This window comes from Mesoplodon mirus (genome assembly GCF_964341445.2).
Source record: "Mesoplodon mirus genome assembly, chromosome: 15".
In the NCBI taxonomy this organism is placed as follows: Eukaryota; Metazoa; Chordata; class Mammalia; order Artiodactyla; family Ziphiidae; genus Mesoplodon; species Mesoplodon mirus.
This window is the reverse complement of record NC_138991.1, coordinates 11,412,484-11,433,591: the sequence shown is the minus strand read 5'-3', so window position 1 is coordinate 11,433,591 and position 21,108 is coordinate 11,412,484. Positions and strand designations below refer to the sequence as shown.

The following is a 21,108-nucleotide window of genomic DNA, read 5'->3' as shown; positions in this document are numbered from 1 at the left end:
TCTCATGTGTCGAGGTGGGTCAGTGTGAGGGGGAACAGTAGGCCCAGACGCCCAAGAGAGGGGATATAATTACCCGCATTTAATAGACCAGGGATTGAGGTCTAGAGGGTGCCACAGCCAGGAGGGTACAGAGCAGAAACAAAAGTCCTTCCCTGCAACCCCCAACCCCAAATCCACTAGAGACAATCTCCATGGACCATCTCTGATGGTTCCCCCTTCAGCCTTATTTTTCGACCTGCTGGCTGATTTCTAAGCCCTTTCACCTCTCTCTGTCAAGGAAGCAACAATGGCGCTCCCTTTGGGCAAGGTGCCGTGGTTTCCTCCTGGAAATGGGGCTAAAGAAAAGCTGCAGAGACTGGGAGAAGGAATTCTGAAAGCAGTTTGGGGGCAGAGGAGGGGCATGTATCTGGGTAGGAAGTGCCTGTTCTTCCACAGTCCCCGCCAGGCTCCTGCCCACCACTCCTAGCCATGTGGTCCCGGCCCACGGCTTCCGGTCTTACAAGAGAAGCTGGAAGTTTGAATTTTGATGTGAAGTGTCTTTTTAAATGTTGGCAATACATTCACTAAAGAACAAAACAAACACAAAATCTGGAGCAAAATACTATGGGGTCAAGCTGAACACGTCTCTGGGTTGGATAGGGCTGCTGGCTGCCATTTTGAGACCCTTCCCCGCCCCAGGTTCCTACAAACACCTATGCCAGACGGTGACTGGGAGAAGTCACTGTGGGTGGTGTCAGGTGGATCCTGGTTTCTGGGCCCTTGCTGCCTGCAGGCCCGCTGGGGCGTGTTCCAGGCCTCTGGGCCATAGTGGTTCAGCTCCCATCACCGCCCTCCTCGGGGAAAGGCTGGGCATTAATGGTGGGGCAGCAGGCAGGGCCTGTTGAGCAACGAGGCTTGGGAAAACAAGGGCTTACGTCACCCGTGCACGCAGCCTCCCCGCAGGACACCTAGGGTGGCACTGGGGTGGGAACGGCCACTGATTTCACTGTCAGGCCAGGGCAGAGTGGGAAGCAAAAGGCTCAGTATTTGTTAGGTGAGGTCAGAAGGGCAAGACCCCAATGGGACTGAGTCGGGTCCTTGGGGGCTGGTTCCCAGGGTCTGGGTTGCCCCTTGACTCGCTGTGTGACCCCAACTGCCCTTATCTGAGCCTCAGCTTTTCCATTTGGAAAATGGGGCTCCCATAGCCAGACCTGTTATGATTTGTTACAAACCCAAAGCGGGAGGTCGGGCTGGAAAGACTTTAATCCTTCCCACCCCTTGAATGTGACCTGGGACACACTTAGCTCTGCTGGGCCTCAGTTTCCTCATTCGTAAAGTGGAGATAATAATAGTACCTGCTTCCTACCAATTATCGGGAGGATTAAATGAGTTAATATATGTAAAGAGCTTAAAATATGGCTCAGAGAGGGTGAAAGATTGTGTGAGGACACACACAAATTAGCTGCAGACTCCCCAGGTCTCACTGCATCTCCCCAGAACCCTGAGAGGTGGGGGTGGGTGCTGAAGCTCAGAGAGGGGAGCCATCTTGTCTGAGGTCACACAGCCCAGCTAATGGTGGGGGGAGCCTCACCTTCTTCTCAGCCTCCTCCATTTATTGAGCACCTCCTGTGTACCAGGCACTGTTCTAGGCACTGGGGGAACCGCAGTGAATAAAACAAACAAAAATCCTGGCCCTGTTGGAGCTGACAATGGGAGAGGGCAGTGGGGACAGAAATCAAGATGCGTAGGTGAGATAATGTTGATTGTAATTAAGAATGGTGAAGGAGATGAAGCAGGGGGATGCGAAAGGAGTGATCAAGGGCCTAGGGCTTTTGATGGGGAGGTCAGGGAGGCCTTCTCAGAGGAGGTAACCTTTGGGCTGAGCCCTTAGGAGCTGCCTTGGGCAGAGCTGGAGAAACAGCAGTCTTGGTCCAGAGGCAACAGCAAATGCATTCGTCCCCTGGTAAATTTTGAGCATGCCTGATCCAGGAGTTCCCACATTTGAGGGCTGGCACTCATGGAGGGGTTAGTCTGGAGTGGGACTGAGGCAGACAAGACAACTAGGATAACGGTGGCTGGAGATAAGGGCTGGGAAGGAAGTTCACCAGCAGGTGGGGCAGGGAGGGCCTCCTGGAGGCAGTGGCCCTCAAGCTCAGCCCTGAGTGTCCCATTTTGCAGCTTGGGAGGCCTGGCTGGGTGGCCCTGGGGCCTTGGATCCCTCCCTGGCCCAGAGGCTGCTGGGAAGGCCTAGAAAGCCAGCAGGCTGGGCCAGTGTTTCATCCTGTTCCTCCCTGCCCCCCACCCCCCAAGGGCACTCAAGAGATGTCATTTCTCCAGCTCTCCAGGGCGGAGGTCACCCCAGCTCAGCAGATAACGCTGAAGGTTGAGCAATGTCCACCTGCCCGCCAGGGCCAGGGCTGGGGTCAGTGGGCTGGGGGTCAGCAACCAGGCAGGCTGGGAGCTCCTGCCTGGGCGGCCTGGGCTGGGAGTGGCAGAGGGGTAGGCCCAAGGAGCTGCCCAAATGGCCGCGGAATGGCTCAGGAGAGGGTAAGGGGCCGCTGGAGACCACTCTGCAGGGAGGGCCTCAGGCCTAAATTCAGATCCAGGTGGGCCATCTTGTTTCCCCATCTGTGAACCAGGGGCAGTAAGGGCATGCTTCTGGCAGGGTGAAAAAGCAAACTCTGGGTCCAGGCCCACCCTCACCGCCCAGTAAGGACCTGATGAAAATAGGGGAATTTCCTTTTCTCTCCTGCATGGCCCCTCCTGAGCCTGGCTGGTCCCCCACCCCACCAGCCTCAGAAACAGGTGTTTTGGCCTCGGGTGCAAATAGGTCTGAGGGTGCCTGGACAAGGGCTTTCCTTCCAAGAACAGTGGGGGACATGAGGCCATGTGATCTTGGGTGTGCTGTGGGCCTCTGGGCCTCTTTGTACCCTGGGAGAAGGCCCTTCTTTATGATGTGCGTCCCAGAGCCGTAAGCCCTATGTTTGGGAGTCTGTGGTGGAGACAGTAATACAACTAATAATAATAACAGTAATGACACCTTCACGGACTGAAGCTTGGAGAAGTGAAGTGACTTGCCCAAGGTCACACAGTGTGTTGGAGCCAGGCATCCCCGTCCCCTTCCACCCTCCCGGGGCCCATGTCCGGGTGTGGTGGGGCTGGAGAAGACCCGGGTGTGGTCTGAGGGGCGGGCAGGTGCGGTGGGCGGGGCTAGGGGAGGGGCGCGGTCGACCCAGGCACAGGCCTAAGTGGAGCTCGGCCCTGACCTGCAGGGCCCCAAACCCAGGTCTTCGTATTTAAGACAGGAAGTCGCCACAGGTGTGAAATTCCCTCCTTCCAGGATCTGGGGATGGGGGGCAAGTTTAGGGGCGAGGCTGGACCCAGAGAAGGGCCGTGGAGATGGGTCACCTATCCGGGAGCCAGAGCTGGGGTCTCCAGCATCCCGCCTGGAGCGCGTCCCTTCGGTGGGGAGTCGGGACTGGTTGCAGCCGATCCTGAAGCCAGCGCCTCCTCCAGCAGGGGGCGGGCCGCGGCCGTGTTTGGGGTGGGAGAAGAGGATCACGTTGCCCCCTCCCCGGATTCTCCCCTCCCTTCTAGTATAGCCTCCAGCCCAGAGGGGGCGGTCCGGGGGCGGGTTAGCGCCTTCTCTCGCTCCCAATCCCGGGGCCGCCGGGTGGGAGTGGGCAGGGGGCGATGCCGCCCCCCACCGGGCCGAGGGACCCCCGAGGGCGCGCTCCGGGTCTCCAGTCTGGCCACTACGCCTCACCGCCGCCCTCCCGGGGGTCTCGGGCGGCCACAGCGTGTCCTCTGCGAGCCTGGGGAGGGGCTGGGGCGGCCTCCAGGCGTGACGCAGCCGTTGCCATGGCCCGCCTTATAAATAACCGGGCTCAGGAGAAACTTTAGCGAGTCAGAGCCGCGCACGGGACCGGGAAGGGGACCCACCCGAGGGTCCAGCCGCCAGCCACCAGCCCCCGCACTAATAGCGGCCACGCCGGAGGGAGCGGCAACAGCATCAGGGACACAGCAGCGACAGTTCGGAGCTGGGAGGCCGCGCCACCTGCGGGCCGGCCGGAGCGGGCAGCCCCAGGCCCCCTCCCCGGGCACCCGCGTTCATGCAACGCCTGGTGGCCTGGGACCCAGCATGTCTCCCCCTACCGCCGCCGCCTGCCTTTAAATCCATGGAAGTGGCCAACTTCTACTACGAGGCGGACTGCTTGGCTGCTGCGTACGGCGGCAAGGCGGCCCCCGCGGCGCCCCCCGCGGCCAGACCCGGGCCGCGCCCCCCCGCCGGCGAGCTGGGTAGCATCGGTGACCACGAGCGCGCCATCGACTTCAGTCCATACCTGGAGCCGCTGGGCGCGCCGCAGGCCCCGGCGCCGGCCACGGACACCTTCGAGGCGGCTCCGCCCGCGCCCGCCCCCGCTCCCGCCTCCTCCGGGCAGCACCACGACTTCCTCTCCGACCTCTTCTCTGACGACTACGGGGGCAAGAACTGCAAGAAGGCGGCCGAATACGGCTACGTGAGCTTGGGGCGTCTGGGGGCCGCCAAGGGCGCGCTGCACCCGGGCTGCTTCGCGCCCTTACACCCGCCGCCCCCGCCGCCGCCGCCGCCGCCACCGCAGCCGGCCGAGCTCAAGGCGGAGCCGGGCTTCGAGCCCGCGGACTGCAAGCGGAAGGAGGAGGCCGGAGCGCCGGGCGGCGGCGCCGCAGGCATGGCGGCTGGTTTCCCGTACGCGCTGCGCGCCTACCTCGGCTACCAGGCGGTGCCGAGCGGCAGCAGCGGGAGCCTCTCCACGTCCTCGTCGTCCAGCCCGCCCGGCACGCCGAGCCCAGCAGACGCCAAGGCGCCCCCGGCCGCCTGCTATGTGGGGGCGGCGCCGGCGCCCTCGCAGGTCAAGAGCAAGGCCAAGAAGACCGTGGACAAGCACAGCGACGAGTACAAGATCCGGCGTGAGCGCAACAACATCGCGGTGCGTAAGAGCCGCGACAAGGCCAAGATGCGCAACCTGGAGACGCAGCACAAGGTCTTGGAGCTCACGGCCGAGAACGAGCGGCTCCAGAAGAAGGTGGAACAGCTGTCGCGCGAGCTCAGCACCCTGCGGAACTTGTTCAAGCAGCTGCCTGAACCCCTGCTCACCTCCTCCGGCCACTGCTAGCGCGGCCCCCGCGCGCGTCCCCCTGCCGGCCGGCCTCCGCGCTGCCGGGCGCGCCGCGGCCACCGAGACTCCGGGAAGCGCCCGCGCTCCCGCCCCCGCCCCTGGTGGCGCCGGCAAAACTTTGGCACTGGGGCACTTGGCAGCGCGGGGAGCTCGTCGGTAATTTTAATATTTTATTATATATATATCTATATTTTTGTCCACACCAACCGCACATGCAGATGGGCCGCCCGCCCGTGGTGTTATTTAAAGAAGAGATGTCTATGTGTACAGATGAATGATAAACTCTGCCTCTCCTTCTGACCCCTCTCCAGGCGCCGGCGGGCGGGCCGGTTTCGAAGTTGATGCAATCGGTTTAAACATGGCTGAACGCGTGTGTACACGGGACTGACGCAACCCACGTGTAACTGTCAGCCGGGCCCTGAGTAATCGCTTAAAGATGTTCCTACGGGGTTGTTGCTGTTGTTTTTTGTTTTTGTTGTTGTTTTTTTGGTCTTTTTTTGTATTATAAAAAAATAATCTATTTCTATGAGAAAAGAGGCATCTGTATATTTGGGAATCTTTTCCGTTCAAGCATTAAGAACACTTTTAATAAACTTTTTTTTTTTTTTTTGAGAATGGTTAAAGAGCCTTTTGGGGGCAGTAGTTGGCTTTGATTTTTTTTTCCCCTTTATTTGGGATTTATGATTTTATATTTGCTTTTCTGGTGTGTGTGGGGTTGTTGTGTGTGTGTGAGCTGTTATTATTTTTGGCTCTTTAGGTGGTTGAGTGGGGGGGGTTGCAGCTGCTCTTTCTCCTTTGCTACTCCCCCAGGGCCTGTGCTTGGAGATGGGGGTACCAGGCTGGGGTGGGGGAGGGGCAGAGGAGTGCTGGGCCAGGCTTTCAGGGTGACTCAGTGCCGCTGGGTGCTGGGGAGGAGTGACTCGGAACCTTGCTTGGGGAGGGCCTTCAGGGCCTCTGAGTGCTAGGCTTGGGTTTAGACGGGCCTGGAGGGCTCTGACCTCTGCACAGTGCTTGGGGACCCAGCCAGCAGAACTGTGACTCTGAAAGAGGAGGGGATACAGGTCTTGGTCCTGCTGAGCCCAAGTTGGGGCAGATTCTTTTGGAAAGTGAAGTGGGGCCGGCTGTTTAGAAAATAGTATGTGTGTGTATGTGTATTTTTAAGAGAGTGGCCTGGGTGGCAAGCTTGGGTTTGTGTCCCTGGCCAGCGGGAGGGGAGAATCCGGGCCAGGTAGGGGAAGTGGGGGGAAGGGTTCCTGTACTTCCACTCCTTTTCCTAGGAGTGGGAGATGTGCCATTTGTCCTCTTTGCCCAGTTGTGGACACTGAGGCCCAACCTCACCTGCTCAAGGCGGCTGAGCCCAGGTGTGAACCCAGGACGGCAGTCCCTGATTCCCTGGGACAGAAATGGCCCCAGGCAAGGCTTCTTCCCTACCCCCTGATACCCTCCCACCCGCCCTTTTGCAGTGCACCTCCACCCCTATTCCAGCCCTGGACAGCATTCCTGAGAGTTGAGGATGTAGACGGAGGGGTTGGTGGATACACGTACAGTGTCCCACGGTGCCTGGCACGCAGGAGGTGTTATATAAGCATTTGCTCTTGTTATTATTTTTCTCTGGGAGGCTCCTGGCATTTGGCACTTGAGTCTAAAGCGCAGCGCGAGCATGGCCAGCGCTTGCCAGGGGCCAGTGTCCAGTAAACCCTGGACCTGCCCCATCTCATTTAAACCTCACAGCAACCTTTGGAGAGGTTGCTACCATTACAAGGCCTGCTTTTAGAGCCGTGGAACAGCCTTTTGGCTGTCAAATCCCAAAGGGTGAGAAACTGGTTTGGAGGCCCCCTGCTCTAGGAATTCAGGGGTGGAGGGAGGGTGGAATGGGGGGCTTCACAGCTTAGTTTGCTGAGGGCCTGGGGCAGCCTGGGATCTTGGGAGCAGCTGCTGATTTTGTGGTTTGAGAAGGGGGAAATGCTTTTGCCCTCCCTTTCCCTTTGGAGGCCTGGATGTTCCTTCCCTGTGGGAGGCCAGGATATGGGAAACAGAGACACTCAGCCCCCACCGTTATGGAGCTGAGGATCAAGGCAAACACCATCTCTCTAACCCTAGTGTCTCCTGTTCGTGGCCTGAGGGCTGTACAGAGCGCTGGGCCCAAATAACCTCACTTTGGTCCTGGGCCTCCAGTGTGGCCCCGGACAGGTCTTAACCTGGGCGGCCTGATGACTGATGGGAACCTGGAACCTCCAAGTCAGTCCAGTATCAGCACGAGCACATCGGATCAACTGCCTCTAGGATTTACCTGCTGAAGGGCAGAGCCTGGGGGCTGGACCTAGGGAAGGAGGTAGCTCAGGCTTTTGGTGGGGAGGCGAGTTGCCATTTAGGAAGGAACCTCTCTAATCCCCACTCGTTTGGTCGTGGAGAGCTGGCTGCTGCGTGCTGCTCACCCATTTCTGTCACCAGAGGATGCAGAGGTGGTGAGAGGGGAGCAGCCTGGTCAGAGTGACCCCCAGGCTCCCCTTTCCTTGAGTGCTGCCTGAGAACCAGTGTTGAGTGCAGCTCTTTACACACTCACACCCTCCCTATAATCTGCATAAGCACCCAGGGAAGGTGCTACACTGGTTTTACAAAAGTAAACTGAGGCCCACAGTAGCGGGGTTAGTGCTCAGGTAGAGCAAGGGTGGAGCCAGTTAGGAAGATAAGTTGGACCCCCAAATCTCTGGGGAAGGCTTGGGGCTGAGAGCCTGGCTGGTCATCCCAGCGCCCACCCCAAATCCTGGGCCCTTCCTGGAGGGCTCCTTGCCCCACCCCGGGCTTAGGCACCCCAAGTGCCAGAGTTAAGTGACTTGCTTATGGTTTCACAGTTTGGAAGCAACATTAAGGGAGTTTGAACCCAATCCCATCTGACTACCCCTGAGGAGGGCTTGGAGAAATAGTTAACAGGTTGAGGGCTCTGATGGTGGTCCTGGTGGCCTGTGGGAGCACTGTGGCCAGAGCTGTGCCCAAAGGACTAGAGGAAATGTCATAAATGGGGGGACACCCACCCTATGGATCACTAGGCTAGGAGAGCTAAAGGCTTGCAGGGAGGAGGGGCCAGTCCGTTCAAAAGCTGGGAAACAAGAAAGAGCTGGATGGCGTGAAGCATGAGGAGGCCAGGGACGTGCCTTGAGGAACAGGAATAATAGTGGATGCAAGTTCAGTGTTTATCATGTGCAAAATAGCATGCCAAGGCCTTGGCATAGATGGATTTGCTGGTTTCTTCCAACTGCCCGGGAAGGCTGGTCGTGTTAACCACAGACCCATTTAGTGGGGTTGACCACTGAGGCTAGCTGGGAAGCCCAGCCAATGTTTGCTCAGGACAGGAGAGTTGACAACACATTTACACCTCATAATCTTGTGTAGTTTTGCCCCACAGCCTGGTGATCTTACCAAGGATAGAAGTGGGTGTCAGAAATGAAAGCTGGAGACACTGCCGGGTGCCGGGCTGTGTGCTCTTGGAGGCCATGGCTTTTGTTGCTGGCATTTTCCTGCCAAGCCAGCAGGCTCAGAGAGGGGAAGTGACCTGTCTAAGGTTGCACAGCTAAGAACGGTGGAATTTGTGGGTAGGAAAAAGAAGCGGGACTTCCCATCTAAATACCTAAAGAGTGTGTCCTCCTCCACCCAAACCATGTCTAGACCTCCCTGGGACTGTTTTGTCCTTGTTTCTGAGATATTTGTCCAGTTATTTTTTTTTTACTTATTCAGTAAACATTGAGCACCTGCTCTGTGTCAGGCCCTATGCTGGGTGCTAGGGACATGTGGTGACCAAGATGGAGGTGACAATTTATGGGGAGAGACAGTATCTAGTAACTAGAACAAGGTAATGACAGGTGGGGGGGACAAGGGCTCTGAGGGAAGGAAAGTAGGGCAGGGAGGGGTGGGGAGGTCCAAGAAGGCCTCTCCTAGGGGGGTGGCGTCTGAGCAGAGGCCTGAGCCAGGTGAGGTGTGAGGGGGGAAGAGCCTCGGTCTCCTGAGCACACACTCTAGGCCAGGTGTTACCGTGTGTGCCTTACGTGCCTTTTATCCTTGCGATAATCCAATGACTTGGGTGCTGTTTATCATCCCCCTTCCCTAGTTGGGGAAACTGAGGCACAGAGAGGTGAAGGCACTGGCCCAACGACTGGTGAGTGACTAGCACGAGGCCTTCTCCTCCTGCCTCCCCCTCCATGGCCCCAAACCTCTCATCTGCTCTGTTTTCCTCTCCTGCCCCCCACCCCCTTAGTCCTTTCTTGGCCTGGCTGACCACCTGGGTGACTAGTGATGGAGCCCCAGTGGCCCCAGCTGGCTGGCCGGCTGGCCGCCCCTCCTTGGGGGTTTTCAATCTTGTATTGGCCGTAGTCATGTGCGGGGGTGGGGCAGGCCAGGGTGGGCTGGGGAATTGGGGGTTGGAGTTGGAGCCCCTCCCAGGTGCCCTCTGAGAGCAAGAAGTAGGAGTCCCGTTTCAAAGAGTGGAGACCTGAGGCTCTGAGAAGGGACATCACTGGCCCAGAAAGCAGAAGAGTTGGGATTTGAATCCATGTCTGTCTGAGACCCAGGCGAAGCCACTTTCCTGTCGGCTAGTTACTGCATGTGGGGGAACAGGTGGGAAAACCTCAATTTTGCACTCTTTGGCCTGTCTTTGAGTAAGAGCCAGGGGGAAAAAAAACCCTCTGAGTTTTGCCCCTTAGTTGCTGGGTGACCTCCGTAAGATTCTTGACAAAGTTGGGCCTGGGCTTCCTCACCCATGAACAAAGAGCAGTACCAGCTTCCATTCACATATTCAGCTAGCGTCAAGTGAGCCCAAGACAGTCCCTGTATCCCTGGGGCTGACATTCTGCTGGGGGAGATGGGTGATGGATTAGCAGGCTAATTTCAGACTGTATTAAGGCCTTGGAGAAAGTGGTAGAGGGTGACTGGGGAGAGTGTTTAGAGAGCATTCCAGGCGGAAGGAGCAGCAGGTGCAAAGGCCCTGAGACAGGACCAAGCTCAGTGTGTCAGGGAAAGAGTGAGAGCCAGTATGGCTAGAGTAGAGGCAGCCAGGGGTCGAGTGGGGAGAGGAGGACAGTGGGGTGCAGGGTCTTTCTTGCAGGGCCATGGAGGCCAGGGCGAGGCTCAGAGAGGTTGTTATGAGGATGAATGAGCAGGTGTCCCTGCCAGGGCTTGGCACCCAGAAAGCCCTTGACAAGTTTGTCGATGGGATGAAACATGTCCCTCGGCCTCTGGATTAGGCAAAGTGCAGTGGGTGAAGAGCGGAAGGAGCCTGCCTGCCTGGGCCCAGGAGACCTTGTGGGTGAGGATCCTCTGACCCAGGGCCTGGAGCCATAGGGAGCTGTTCACCAGGCAGGAATGAGGGGAAGGGCATGCCAGGAGTCGGGTAAGGGAGGAGCAAAGGCTGGGAGCCAAGAGAGGGAGAGTTCTTTGGGAAGCGGGGACTGCAGGGGAGAGGGCACTGAGGAGGGGAGAGGGGAGGCTGGGGAGGGAGGCGGGGCCAGGCGTCCCTGAGGCCTCTGGGTGGGGTAGTAGGTGGCTAGGGGGAAGGCAGGAGGCTGTACTCCAGGAGGGGTGTTTTCTTTTTATTTGATTTCCTAAGTAGTGTACGATCATGGTGGGAGGGTTAGAGAATACAAAGTATCAATAAAAGAAGGGAATAAAAAGCACCCATAATTCTACTACCCAGAAATAAACCCTGTTAACACTTGCTGTGTGGCCTTGGGCAAGTCAGTTTACCTCTCTGTGCCTTAACGTCCTTGTTTCTAAAATGGAATAATGATCGTACCTGCCTCATAAAGTTGTTGTGAGGATTAAGTGAGTTAATCCATGCAACATATTTTGAACAGTGCCAGCACACAGTAAGAATTAGCCATCATCATTGTTTTTAATAACATCATTAGCATCTTGGTGGGTTGAGAGCCCAGATGCTAGAATTGGCTGCCTGTATTCTAGTTCTGAAGTTACCATTTCCTGGCTGTGTGGTTCGGGGCAAGTGACTGTATCTCGCTGTGTCTTAGTTTCCCCATCTGTAACAAGAAGAGAATAAAATTCTTTATAGTGTTTGGTAGAGTTTTGACAGGTTAATTCATGCAGGGTGATTGTAGATAGAGAGAGACCTCTAGGCAGCAGTTATTTCCTTCCAGAATTTTTGTTCTATGTGTAGTTTTTCTTCAGGGTAGCTAACGTCTGTTTGATACTCACACACCATCCCCCTTTCCTCCTTAACAATGGGACTTCTCTATTGTTGGGGGTGAGTGCCCTACTAAGACTACATTTCCCAGCTTCTCTTGCAGCTAGGGGTGACCAATAAGATATAAATAGAGGTTGTAGATGAGGTTTCCAGGAACGTTCCTTAAAATGGGCTGACTCAGCTGTGAGATACATTCCCTTTTGCCTCCTTCCTCTGCAATCCCCACAATCCCCACTCTTTCTACTTCCTGCCTGGAATGTGATGGCTGGAGCTTCAAGGACCATTTGGAACATGAGACAGACATTGAAACATGGATAGAGTGGTGAAACCAGAAGATAAGAGGCATTTGGGTTCTTGATGGTGATGGAACAGCAATACCAGTCCTTGTCTTCCTTGCTCTGGACATGTTTACATGATAGGAAAATAAATCTGTGCTTATTGAGGTCTCTGACATTTTGGCTTCCTGTTACTGGCAGCTGAATCTATTTCTAACTGATATATTTGCCAAAATAGAATCAACCTATGTGAGCTATTTTGTGACCTGCGTTTCTTAGTGATGCCCCAGTGCTTCCTTGTCTGAGAATGTTCTACTGATACTATTGCACATGAGCTCAAAACGAGGGGCTTGCTCTTTGCTTAGGAAGAATAATTCCCATCAGATGTGGGGGAAGGATTTCTTTCAATTCATTTTAATTACAGAAGTAATACATGAAGATACCTGTCATGAAAGTTCTCTGCCTGTCCTCAGGTGTCTCCTCTGAGACTGAATCTCAGTGCCTATTAGGACAGGCTTGAATCAGGCGCTTGGAATGGACAGAATCTGTTCTGCCAACCCCAGTGAGCTCAAATCCTGCTCCGCACTTTCCATATGTGATCCACCAAGGAGGCCCTCAGGTTGAAAACAGAGAGGGTCAGCCCCTGCTGCAGCTCACAGAGCGTGTTGGCAGCTGCGCTGGGACCAGATACCCCGCACCACCCCAAATAACCCCTCTGCTCTGCTGAGCCCTTGGCCTACCAGTGCTGGGAGGCACTTGGCCAGCCTGCCTGGGGCATGCCCAGCTGGGGTCTCTGCGACGTGAGTCTGTAGGCCAGAGACTCCTACAGACTTCCACACACCTGTGGGCAGGTGAGTTTTTATTTTTACAGCTGTCACCAGGTTCCTGCCGCACAGGCCCCAGCCCTTGGAGCCCTGGAGGTTGGAGGTGGCCAGGGAGGAAGATGGCTCCTCAGGGAAACTGGTGGGTGGGGGTCAGTAGGCTGTGAAGGAGAGAGAACCGGGGTAGGAGTTGGGGCTGCCTGGGCTGCTTTACCCAAGCCCGGCCTCAGTCCTCTCATGCCGAATGGGACTGGTCATCAAGCTCAACTTGCTGAATCTCTCTTGAGTTGGTGAGGGACATACAGATGATGGGGACCCGTTTCTTCCTTGCGTCTTGAAACTCAGGTGTAGAACGGTAACTAATCACGCTTCCCAGTTCTTAGGACGAGATTGCTGTCAGTCCTTTCAAGGTCTGCATTGCGTTTTGTTTTATTTTCTGCCTTCATCCTGGCTCCCCACATCCATTCCACCCGCTTCTCATAGCCCTCACCCCAGTGTGGTTAATGTCTATCCTTATTTACGCATCTCATCGTTTTATGTCTTTTCTTCCTAGTGGAATATTCACATACAGGAAAGTGCCCACAACATAGGTATACAGCTCAATGGATTTTCCCTGTGTGGACCCATGTGTGTAACCAGCATCCAGATCCAAAAACAGACCATTTCAGAACCCCAGAAGCCCCTTCTAGTCACCCCCACCACCTAAGGGTAATCATTATCCTGATTTCTAACCGCAAACATTAATTTTGCCTATTTCTGCACTTTATACAAATGGAATCACACAATATGCATTCTTTTGTGTCTGACTTCTTTTATTCAATATTGTAACTGCGGCATTGATCCAAGTTTCTGTGTGTATCAGCGTTGTTCCTTTTTGTTACTGAACGGAATTCCACTGTATGGATATACCACAATACATTTACCCATTTTATTGCTGAGGGACATTTAGGTTGTTTCCAGCTTTTGGGTCTTAAAATTGGGGCTGCAATGAACGTTCTAGAATACATGTCTTTGGTGAACATAGGTACATATTTCAGTGGGGCATATACCTAGGAGTGCCTAACTGAGTCATAGGAAATGCTATGAGTATGTGTTTAATTCCTATTAATCATATTCAATCCTAGATCTTATTCCATTTCTTACTTTTTTTCTGTTTGAAAAAAACTTTCTTTCTTGGTCAGTTTGGTTGCCATAACAGAATACCATAGACTGAGTGACTTACAAACAACAGAAATTTATCTCTCACAGTTCTGGATGCTGAGAAGTTCAAGATCAAATTGCCGTCAGATTTGGTGTCTGGTGAGGTCCTGCTTCCTGATTCAGAGATGCTGTGTCCTCACATGGTGGAAAGGGCAAGGGAGCGCTCTGGGGTCTCTTTATAAGGGAACTAATCCCATTCCTAATGGGACCTAATCACTTCCCAAAGACCCTACCTCCAAATACCCCCACATTGAGTTATTTCCATACATGAATTTTGGAGGATATAAACATTCAGTATCTAGCACTTTTTATTTTGCAAAAGATCTCAAATTTATAGAAAAGTTACAAATATGGTACAAAGAACATTTTTTTCCTGAATTATTTGAGAATCAGTTGTTGACCTGTTGCCTGATCACTCCCTGATACTTTGGTGTATATAGTTCCTACAAACAGGATATTTTCTATACAACCACAATATAACCATCAAAATCAGGAAATTAACATTCTACATTACTGCCATGTACTCAGACCCATTCAAGTTTCACCAGTTGCCCTAATAATGTCCAGTGAAAGGATCCAGTTCAGAATCACATGCTGTAGTTAGTTGCCATGTCTCTTTAGTCTCCTTTAATCTAGAAGAGCTCCTCAGTCTTTCCTTGATTTTTATGACCTTGACACTTCTGAGGATGACAGGCCAGCTATTTTGTAGCATGTCCCTCACCTGGTTTGCCTTTTGTTTCCTTGTGGTTAGATTCAGGTCATGTGTCTTCAGGTCAGGCATATAAATCACAGAAGCGATGCTGTGTTCTTCTCTTTGTCCTATTGTTGATGGTGTTTACTCCCCCTTCCCCAGTTTTACTGAGAAATAATTGATGTATAACATCATATAAGTTTAAGATGTACAACAGAATGATTTGATACATGTATATATAATGAAATGATTACCACAATAAGTTTAGTGCACATCCATCACCTCACATGGTTACAAAATTTTTTTTCCTTGTGGTGAGGATGGTGATGTTCACTTTGATCACTTGATTGAAGAGATATCTCGGGGAATTCACATCTGTAAAGTTACTTTTTTCCCCTTTGCAATTAATAACTGTTTGAGGGGAGGTACTTTGAAACCATGTAAGTATCCCGTTCCTCATCAAACTTTCAATGATTAATTTATTTTTTTTTTGAGCTTCTTTGCCCTTTTGACATGTCACCATCATTCTTTGAGCACTTCTCTTACCTTCTGGCAGGAAGTGTTCCAGGTTCAGCTAGTGCTTTCCCTGCTGCAGCCCTGGAATTAGCCATTTCTCCTAGGAGCCCGGGCTCCTTTTAGTAGAGAACAGTATTTAGAAGCCAGCGTCTTGGCAGGAAGTGTGCTCATTGCTGCTGAGGTGTCCCTACTCCCAGGCTCTCTTAGGGCTGTGTGTGTGTGTGTGTGTGTGTGTGTGTGTGTGTGTGTATTTATGTATATAGATGTATATTTACATCCATATTATTTCTGCATCTATCTATCTATCTATCTATCTTCATCATTATCATCCATCATCTATTTAGAAGACTATGAGTTTACAGCTGATAACTCTAGTTCCAGTCCATCACCACAACATTTATTCTAATTTTCTCTCTTTCCATATTAGGAGCTCTCTTTTCAACAGTGAGAAAATTGGCTCCCATTATCCTCAATATATTTACTTATTTGACAGTCCCCTGCATGTAACCAATTTTCTGTCTCTGCACACACACCCTTGGCCCCCCTCCCCAGTTGGACGCCCTCCTTACCCTCCTGTGATCCCCACGCTACGTCACCTCTCTTGTGGCTGATTTCAGTTGAACTCCCCCATGGCCTCTATGCATTTTTCTTTTGAATTTATTTAATTCAAATATATAGTATATGTTCATTGTTCAGAATTCCAAAAGGTATGAAAGGGTTTGCAGTGAAAATTTGGTCTCCCTCTCACTTCAGCCCTCACACTCTCAGTTCCCTTCCCCAGAGGTCACTGCAGTTCCCAGCAGTTTTTCTTGTTTCACATGGTCTGTGTGAGGTGGAGCACACGCACACGATATTTACACACATCACACTGTGGCGCTTTCCATCGTGGTCTGTACTTTGCTTTCTTCACTGAACAGTGTATCTTGGAGGTTGTTCATATCAGTGCTACTGTAGAGCTGCCTCAGTCTTTTTAATGATCACACAATATTCCATTGCACGGATGTACCACAATCATTGAACCAGTCCCCTTTTGATGGGCATTTAAGTTGTTTCCGACCTTTTTCTAGCTCAGGCAATACTATAAGGGACAACCACATCAAATCCATTCCTGGAAGACTATGTTTTAGAGATGTCTCCATGCTGCTCTTCATTGCCTTTTACTCTGATGCATAACATTCCTCTGATGTATCTGCCACATTTTAGTGTACTTTTCCCCTTATGATGGACACTGATGTGGCCTCCAAGTCCCCACAGCCACAAACACTGTAATGATGTCATTGAATGTGTCTCTGTGTAGGTTAGGTTGTCTGGATACTGAGAGGGAGTTTGGGGGAGACTGTGATCGAGGGATGAGGTTGACTGTTCATGACCCCCCTGCCAGTGTCAGTTCTTCCTCAGCGCCCTTTGTTCCTTCTGTCTCCCTGTGGGGCTCATGAGTCAGATGGGTGTGGGTCACTAGGTGTCTGTCACTTAGATGTTTGACCTGGAATAAATGACCTCCCCTTCTAAGCCTCAGTTTCCTCGTCTGTGCAATGGGTCTCTCACATTCCTGACTGTTGTGTAGCATGGAGCTTGGTGGAAGATAAGCCCTTGATAAACAAAAGGATCCCATTAAAATAGGGTCCCTAGGCCTTTGTGGCATAAGTCTCTACCTCAGGCTCAGGTTTGGGGACACAATCCCTTAAGGCAGTGAGAGGGAGAGGGGCTGACCTCTCCCTCTGGAGAGGACCAGGGAGTCGGGGGGTTGGACTGGGGTTGTTATGCCCCAAGAAGTGTTGTAAGCAGACTGTTGATTCAGTAATGTTTGAAGGAAAAACGCTAATATAGATGGGGACTGGTATTCATTTCATTTCATTTCATTCATTCATTCATCCATTCATGTTCCTCTTAACAGCTTGTGACTTTGGGCAAGTGCCTTAACTTCTCTGTACCTCGGTTTTTTCTTCTGCAAAATGGGGATGGCAGTAATAGTACCTACCTCATAGGTGTGGTGAGATTAAATAAGATGATACAAGTGAAATGCTTAGAGCAGTGCCTAGCACATAGTAAATATTCAATAAATATCAATTATTATCACAATTCATTTTGCCTACAAATTGTTTACTGAGCATCTGCTACATGCCAGTGTTAGTTGTCTCTCTCTGCCCAGAACTAGAACCACCTGGAGCCTCAGATCCTATAAAATCAGAGCCCAGGGCTTCCCTGGTAGCGCAGTGGTTGGGAGCCCCCCTGCCGATGCAGGGGACACTGGTTCATGCCCCGGTCCGGGAGGATCCCACATGCCGCGGAGTGGCTGGGCCCGTGAGCCATGGCCACTGGGCCTGTGCGTCCGGAGCCTGTGCTCCGCAGCGGGAGAGGCCACAGCAGTGAGAGGCCTGCGTACCACCAAAAAAAAAAAAAAAAAAAAAAAGAATCCGCCTGCCAACGCAGGGGACATGGGTTCGAACCCTGGTCCAGGAAGATCCCACATGCCGCAGAGCAACGAAGCCCACGTGCCACAACTACTGAGCCTACGCTCTAGAGCCCGCAAGCCACAACTACTGAGCCCGCGTGCCTAGAGCCCATGCTCCACAGCAAGAGAAGCCATCGCGAGGAGAAGCCCATGCACCACAACGAAGAGTAGCCCCCGCTCGCTGCAACTAGAGAAAGCCCGCACGCAGCAACGAAGACCCAACACAGCCAAAAATAAATACATTTAAAAAATTAAAAAAAAAATCAGAGCCCAGAAATGAAGACATAATCTCAGGGTGTAACCACCCCTACCCATCAATCCGGCTGCCACAGGTGGTTTAAGATTCCCTGTCCCCTGCATTTCCAGGCCAGGGCTCCTGACGCCCCTGTAAGCTCCTACCACCCAGCTCCCCAGAGGTTGTACATCCTCAAACCCTCTCCAACAGCACTGATCTGAACCCTTGTGGACTCAGGAAAAAAAGAGACTGAGGCAGCAAACCCCTATTTGTGCAGTGGGGACTCCTCTTTTTAAGCCCTAGATGTTGCTGAAGGTCCAAACTGCCTTTTCTTTGCAGCCAGTTGGGTCCTGGGAGAAAGTAGGCAACGTAAGTTGGCCAGGGCTCATCTGGTGCCTGCTATCATTAGTTCAGTGTGGACCAGGGTTTCTCAACCTTGGCACTGTTGGCGTGTGGGGCAGGATCATTCTTTGTTGTGGGGCTCTTGGGCATTGCAGCATCCCTGGCCTCTACCCACTAGATGCCAGTAGCATCACTGCCCCCAGCTGTGACAACCAAAAATGTCTCCAGACGTTGCCAAGTGTCCTTTGGGGGGAAAAATCCCCCTGGGTTGAAAACCCCTGGTGTGGAGGATGCAGCGGCTGGGCTGAGTCCCCACTGGCTCGCTGGGTGACACTGGGGACTGTACTCTGTACTCTCAGGGCCTCGGGTCCCCATCCCTCATGGGATCAAGCTGAGACAGCACGAAGGGGCCTCCAGTCTGGTCTGACTAGAATTCTGGGCTTCTGCGTACCCCTGTCTCTCTGTGCATCTTGGTTGCAAGTTCTAGGAGGCAGGGTGAGGGTTAGGGCCCAGGAGACAGGTCTGGGTGGGGACAGCCGTGTGTTTGTTCTTCGGCCCCATGCCTGGCCCTCCCTCCAAATGCAGGAGAGATAATAATTACAAAAGCAGGCCTTAGGTTGTGTCACTTAATCCTTGTAACAGCTCTAGGAGGTGGGAGCTTTTATTACCCCTATTTTCCAGCAATAGGACAAATCACAATTGTGTGCCACTTGACAGGACACGCAGGAAGAATACAGCATCACTTCTATTATATCCCTGCAAAGATGCATAACCTGAATCTAACTAGGAGGAATCATCAGACAAATCCAGAGTGAAGGACATATTGCAAAATAGCTAGCGTGTCATCCTCAAAAGCAGGACAAGAAAATCCAGGAGAGGCTGAGGAACTGTTGAAGGAGTCTACATACAACCGAGGGAAGCTAAGAGTGATCCTGGACCAGAAAAAATTCATAAAGACCATTATGGGGACGATTATGGAATATCGAATTGGTGTTACGGATTCGATAGTAGTGCTGCATCGATGCTAAGTGTCCTGAATTTGATAATAGTACCAGCTGTGTAATGGGCGGTCAGGAGGGTTTAGGAATAAAAGGACATCGGTTCTACAACTGACTCTCAAATAATTCAGGATAAGAGAGAAATATAAATAGAGGGGAAGTGATGAAGTAAGTGGGAAAAAATATAAACAATCTGGGTGAAGGATATTCTGTATCCTGGGTGAAAAGTTCCTGTAACGCTTGTAAGTTTTTCTGTAAGTTCACAAGTTACACCAAAATAAATTAGAAATACAAATAAAAAGTCTGACCTTCAGTGTACCTAAGAGAAATGAAAATACGCGTCTGCAAAAAGACCTGTAAGCATATTCTCAGCAGTTTTATTTACAATGGCCCCAAACTGGAAACAACTCAAATGTCTTTCAGCAAGTGAGAAGATCAACAAATTGTAGTCCATCTATAAATGGAATACTGTTCAGCAATAACATGGAGTAAGCGATTGATTCATGCACGTTGTGGATGAATCTTAAAAGCATTATGCAGAGGGAAAGAAGCTAGACCCAAAAGACCACGTACTGTGTGATTCCTCTGATACGAAGTTTGAGAACAGGTCAGACAAATCTAGAAGTCACAGTAGCGGTTCCTTTTGGGTATAGAGTTATTGCCTGGGAAGGGACATAGGGGAGCCTTATGGGCTGCTGCAAAAGTTCTATGTCTTGATCTGGGTGATGGTCACATGGATTTATACATATATGAATAGGCATTGAGGTAAAAATTCACTGAGGTAAAAATTCATTGAGATAAGTTCCTGTCCTGAACTTTATCCTACATAAGTGAATAAAAGTAAAGTAATTACAAAAAATTAAAGATACACATTGGACATATGAGCATGAGGTGGGCAGGGCGTGGAGAGTGGGGTTAAGGGGCATAAATAAAACCAGAGAAGAGCCTTGCGTGGACAATGATGACAACACTGTGAATTGAGGAATCAGCTTGGATAACTTGGCCTTTTGTACCTCAGGTTCAAAAGGAAAAACCAAAAAGACACAAGAGCTCAGAGAGGGGGCTTACCTTGCCTGAGGTCCCACAGCTGGTGGGTGGCAGAGGCAGGATTTGAACCTGGGTCTGGGTGACCCCGGAGTGTGCTCCTTACCCAGTGCTCTGGCCTGGACTCAGTGGGCTGGACAGCCGTGCCAGGCTCCCAGAGGTTCCCCAGGGCCTGGTAGGGGATGGTGAAACCACTGCCTGGCAAAGGCCATTCCAGCCCAGAGCTCAGGGCTCCAAGTGGGGAGGGGAGGTAGTGGGACAGAGGGCAGCCCCGCCTGCCACTCCCATCCCTGGAGCCTCGTTCCCTGGCCCCCGGGGCAGCTCTGCCGATCTCCGCCCGCCTCCCACCGGCCTTTGCCTTCCTTCCTGAGCCAGCGTGTCAGCTCTGTAGCCCCACAGGCTTGGGTACGAATCCCAGCACTGCCCCCATCTGATTAGGTAACCGGGGCTGAGCGGCTCCTCACTTTGTGCCCCAGGTTCCACTTCCAGAGCCCGTCCACGAGAGCATCTAGCTAACAGCGCTGTTGGGCAGACTCGAGGAGTTAAATGTGTGCACATCTCGAGACAATGCCTGCGCGCGCTAAGTACCCAATAATAGTAGCTGCTCTTGGTGGTGGTGTTATTGCTATTTGTGGGAAAGGGGGAGCCCATGTTGCCCTTAGGCCTTACGAATACCAGCATGTTAAGACGGCTGGCATGGAATGGAAAGCTCTGGAGAAAGGAGCTTTCAGACCGCCTGAAGTTACTCAGAAAACTCGCTTAATTCCCACTCTGAGTTTTGAAAAAGTTTTTGGTAAGCTAAGGCAAGACCAGTGCGGGCTTCACGGGCCTGCAGCCTGGGCAGGTGCACAGGGCCCTGTGCTCGGAAGGGCCCCGGGCTAGGTTTAATGCTCTGCTGTTGCGTCTTGAGATTCCTAGTGATTTCAGAACGAGGGTCCCTGCGTTTGCACGTAGCTGGTGCTGTGGCATCCAGCGAGGTCAGCAAGCACTGAGTTTCTCCTTAGATGTTCAGGAACATTCTTTGAGTGTAGCTGTGCCCATCACTGACCTTGCTGACCCCAGTTTCCTCACGTGGGGAGTGGGAAGAAAGACTTTGTGCAAGGCCACAGGGAGACGAGAGGAACCCAGGCTCCTGGTTCCCAGCTTCCATCACTGGCTGATCTAAGGTGAAACTTGGGAAGATTAGGACGTGGTGGGCCTAACCGGGTG

General features: G+C 52.4%; 1 protein-coding gene across 1 annotated transcript; it reads left to right on the top strand.

The window, feature by feature from the left end:
• Positions 1-3,634: 3,634 nt before the first annotated feature.
• CEBPB (CCAAT enhancer binding protein beta) lies at positions 3,635-5,747 on the top strand. The gene has a single exon (XM_082645793.1). The coding sequence runs from the start codon at positions 4,092-4,094 to the stop codon at positions 5,133-5,135; it is 1,044 nt and encodes a 347-aa protein (XP_082501919.1). The 5' UTR covers positions 3,635-4,091; the 3' UTR covers positions 5,136-5,747.
• Positions 5,748-21,108: the final 15,361 nt, after the last annotated feature.

Coding starts and splice junctions, on each gene's coding strand:
- CEBPB (XM_082645793.1), top strand. CDS start 4,092: ATGCAACGCCTGGTGGCCTGGGACCCAGCATGTCTCCCCCTACCGCCG.